This window comes from Tachysurus fulvidraco, chromosome 14 (assembly GCF_022655615.1).
Source record: "Tachysurus fulvidraco isolate hzauxx_2018 chromosome 14, HZAU_PFXX_2.0, whole genome shotgun sequence".
NCBI classification, from domain to species: domain Eukaryota; kingdom Metazoa; phylum Chordata; class Actinopteri; order Siluriformes; family Bagridae; genus Tachysurus; species Tachysurus fulvidraco.
Genome location: NC_062531.1, coordinates 112,501 through 117,500, shown reverse-complemented (window position 1 = coordinate 117,500; position 5,000 = coordinate 112,501). Strand labels below are relative to the sequence as shown.

Here is a 5,000-nt window from a genome sequence, read left to right as displayed (position 1 = left end):
AGAGCCAGGGCCAGGGAGCAGACAAACAGGCTAATCTGACCGTCTGCTAGCTGCAGTGAGTCGTCACCCAGGGTTCACTATATAAACACTCAGACAATTTGTTTTAGCAACCTTATTAGTATAACATTAGGTGATAGTGTATGTGCAGCCAGCACCTTTAATCTGAAGTTAGGACTGTTAAATATAAGATCTCTTACATCTATAAGCTCTTATGGCTAATGAAATGATTACAGATCAGAAGTTTAGTGTTCTGTGTTTAACAAAAACATGGATCAAACCAAACCAGTCTGTCACATTAAACGAAGCTTGTTATATACATCAGTCACACCTAACAGGCTGGGGAGGAGGCAGGGGAGGAGGCAGGGGCGGAGGCAGGGGCGGAGGCAGGGGAGGAGGCAGGGGAGGAGGTGTTGCAGTTATTCATGATGATAAGCTCGATGTCAAGTAAGAATCTAGACACATGTTTAACTCATTCGAAGTTCTTCATACTAACATAACATACTGTATGTAGCTACAAAATATACATCTACTGAGTCAGTTCCTCTAATTGTTATACACAGACCTCATGGACCGTATTCTCAACATATTCATCTGTGAATTTGCAGATTTCATTTCAAACCTAGTTGTTTCTTTAGACAAAGCAGTAGTTGTTGGAGACTTTTATATTTATTTTTAGAAGTTAAAAGACCCTCCGAGAACAGCATTTGTTTCCATCTTAGATTCAGTAGAGGTTAACCAGAACGTAACAGGACCCACTCATCATGGAGGTCACAGTCTTAAACTCGTTACCCTCAGATTAAATGTAGAAAATATAGTCACAGTGTCTCAAACAGAAGTTATCTCTGACTACTATCTCATTTCATTTAAATTACGCTTCGGACACGATATTTACAATTCACCACGTCACCGCGTTAAACATATGTTTGCATCCATGTTGTTGGTGTTAAAGTCACAGCTCTCTACTGGATCAGGTCTTATTTGACAGATCGATATCAGTTTGTAGATCTAAATGGTGACCACTTTTAACAAACTAAGGTAATGTTTGGTGTTCCACAAGGTTCTGTTTTAGGCCCATTGCTTTTCTTCCACTGTTACACTGATGACACACAGCTGTATGTTTCAGCTCAGTCAGATGTGAGACACCAGATTAATAAGTTTGAAGATTGTATGAAGGACATCAGACAGTGGACACTTACTAACTTCCTCCTGTTTAACTCTGACACACAGAAGTTCTTGTACCAGGACCACAGACAGTCAGAAGTAAGCTTTCTGATTACAGAGTAACTCTGGATGGTCTTTCTATTACATCATGTGCAGCAGTAAAAGACCTCGGTGTGATTATTGATACCGGTCTCTCATCTGAAGCTCACATAAATAATACCACAATGTTAGCCTTCTTTATCTCAGTAATATTACTAAGATCAGAGATATGATGTCATGACATGATGCAGAAACACTAGGTCATGTGTTTGTTACCTCTAGGTTGGATTATTGTAATACTTTACTGTCTGGATGTTCAGTAGGAGCAGAAACAAGCTCCAGTTAGTCCAGAACACAGCAGCTAGAGTCCTAACTAGAACCAGAAGATATGAACACATCACCAGAAAAGTCACCAGCAGGGGGCAGAGCTTTTTCTCACAGAGACCCACAGTTATGGAACAGACTTCTAATTAGTGTTCAGGACTCAGACACAGTGTCAGTGTTTAAATCAATTGCACACTGTGGAGCGGTGGGACACTTAAATCCCAGGAAGCCCTTATGTCTGTGTCACCTTCTGGCTCTTCATTGTCCATCACCTGATTACAATCAAACATAATCTTTCTCTCTCTTTCTGTTGAGCTGTATACGCCACTCCGGAGCTCCCAATGTTTCTAGCCTGATCGTCTCTTCTTATGGAGCTACTTCATCAGTCCTGATGTTCTACCCCTGGTTGGAGTCTCGTCACCCGGTGGTCGCCCTGCCAGGGATTGATCTTCATGGTCATCAGTGTCTCATGGGGTTGTTGTGTATGAAGCCACCCGGAGACTGTCATGTCTTCTTCTGTACCAATGTTGTGTCAGTCAGCTGTATGTTCTGGTCTTTATCAGTAATCAGGTCTGAGCTGAACTCAGAGGTTATGATGACCCATTAGTTCCTCAGGAGCTCTCGGCTGCACTGTTATAAAGTGTTGTAAAAAGGACATTATTTACATTTACACTATTTACTGTAGAGTGTCACCCAGATGGGGATGAGGTTCACTTCTGGTTCCTCTCAAGGTTCCTCTTATCATCTCAGGGAGGTTTTCCTTACCGCTGTCACCTCTGGCTTGCTCATTAGGGATAAAGATAAATTTTAATTTAATCCTTTTTAATTTGAAACTTTAATGATGTATATTCATTTATTTATTTTTATCCTTATTTTTCTTCTTCTTTTTATATATTTATTTCTTTTTTCTCTCTCTTCTGTTTCCATACTTTTTAAAGCTTCTTTGAGGAATTGTTAAAAGTGCTAAACAAATAAATTGAATTGAGATTGAATTAAAAGGACAATGATGTCATCCGTGTGACACCACCACCAGATTCCACAGAAGAACTCAGATGTTTTGGATCCTGAGCAGATCTTTTCATACGCCACACTTTGGTAAAGGTTCTCGGTGCTCCACAAACCTTCTGAGACACAGTGTTATCTTTAGTGGAAACCCAACGTTGTGAAGCCAATCCCACTCTGAATCAACAGATGTTGGTGTTGTTTAAAAACATTTGTGTCTCATAATAAAAATCCTACAAATGTTAGACATGTACAGTACAGTATGTGTCAGAAGTAAATGCACCCCTCACATTTGTGTGAACATTTTACAATATCTTTTCATGTGACAACACTGAAGTAGTAAGTTTACTGTCCCATCAAAACAGCCATTAATGTCTAAACCACTAGGCACATAAGTAAGTACACCCCTAAGTAAAAATTGGGCCTAATTAGCCATTTCCTCTCCCCGATGTCATGTGACTCCAGGTGTGTTAAATTTGGTGTTATCGCTCTCACAAGTTCAACATGGCACCTTATGGCAAAGAATCTAAGGACTTGTTGCTCTGCATAAACATGACGTAGGCTATAAGAAGATTGACAAAACCCAGAAAATGAGCTGCAGCACAGTGGCCAAGACATACAGCAGTTTAACAGCTTCCACTCAGAACCGGCCTCGCCGTGGTCCACCAAAGAAGTGAGTGCACGTGATCAGTGTCGTATCCAGAGGTTGTGTTTGGGAAATAGACGTACGAATGCTGACAGCATTCCTGCAGAGGTGGAAGGGGTGGGGGTGGGGGGTGGGGGTCACCCTGTCAGTGCTCAGACGTCACACACCGCATCAAACTGGTCTGTATGGCTGTCGTCCCAGAATGAAGCCTCTTCTAAAGATGATGCATAAAAAAGTCCACAAACAGTTTGCAGAAAGACAAGAAGACTAAGGACATGGGTTATTGACACCATGTCCTGTGGTATGATGAGATGTGTGTGTGGTGGCAACCAGGTGAGGAGGACAAAGACAAGTGTGTCTTTCCTACAGTCAAGCATGGTGGTGTGAGTGTCATGGTCTGGGGCTGCATGAGTTCTGTCTGAACCATTAATACCAACATGTACTGTGACATACTGAAGCAGAGCATGACCCCCTCCCTCCTGAGACTGGACCACAGGGCAGTATTCCAACATGATAACGACCCCAAACACACCTTCAAGATAACCACTGCCTTGCTAAAGAAGCTGAGGGTAAAGGTGATGGACTGGCCAAGCATGTCTCCAGAACTAAACCTTATTGAGCATCTGTGGGACATCCTCAAACGGAAGGTGGAGAAGCACAAGGTCTCTAACATCCACCAGCTCCGTGATGTCCTCATGGAGGAGTGGAAGAGGACTCCAGTGGTAACTTGTGATGCTCTGGTGAACTCCGTGTCCAAGAGGGTCACAAAAGTGAAAATGTTGACGGTTTAGACATTAATGGCTGTGTGTTGAGTTATTTTGAGGGGACAGTAGATGTAGACTGTTATACACACTGCACACTCACTACTTTACACAGTTATACACACACTGCACACACACTACTTTACACAGTTATACACACTGTACACTCACTACTTTACACAGTTATACACACTGTACACTCACTACTTTACACAGTTATACACACTGTACACTCACTACTTTACACAGTTATACACACACTGTACACTCACTACTTTACACAGTTATACACACTGTACACTCACTACTTTACACTGTTATACACACTGCACACTCACTACTTTACACTGTTATACACACTGCACACACTACTTTACACAGTTATACACACTGCACACTCACTACTTTACACTGTTATACACACTGCACACTCACTACTTTACACTGTTATACACACTGCACACTCACTACTTTACACTGTTATACACACTGCACACTCACTACTTTACACTGTTATACACACTGCACACTCACTACTTTACACAGTTATACACACTGTACACTCACTACACAGTTATACACACTGTACACTCACTACTTTACACAGTTATACACACTGTACACTCACTACTTTACACTGGAGCACAGGGTCAGTTCTTTAGTGTTGTCACATGAAAAGATCTAATAAAATAGACATAAATGTGAGGGGTGCACTTACTTCTGCACTTACTTTTGCACGATACTGTAAATAACACAGTAAACAGTGATGTCCATTTGAGCTCCAGACTGTAACATGAAACGATACGGTTTCTCATCAGGGGTGAAAACTTACACACAATATAATATTACAGTAAAGAAGATAATAAATGACTATTATTATTATTATTATTATTATTATTATTATTATTATTATTATTACAGAATGCAGACTGTTAATACTGACACATCACCTCAGGGTCATCTTCTGCTTTCTCCACTGTCCGACTGCGGGGCAGGAACGCTACTGCAGGGGGGGGGGGGGGGGTGAGAGAGAGAGTGAGAGAGAGAGTGTGTGAGAGAGAGAGAGT

General features: G+C 41.5%; 1 protein-coding gene across 4 annotated transcripts in view; it reads right to left on the bottom strand.

Moving 5' to 3' along the window:
* The window catches only part of prkcz (protein kinase C, zeta), a 51,898-nt gene that overhangs the window by 24,250 nt on the left and 22,648 nt on the right, over positions 1–5,000 (bottom strand). For 3 of the 4 annotated variants that reach the window (XM_047800229.1, XM_047800230.1, XM_047800231.1), the window contains one exon: positions 4,884–4,936. In XM_047800229.1, the coding sequence (XP_047656185.1) occupies positions 4,884–4,936 (53 nt within the window). Of the gene's footprint in view, positions 1–4,663; positions 4,720–4,883; positions 4,937–5,000 lie in introns of those variants that run through there. The other variant, XM_047800232.1, reaches the window with a different exon arrangement.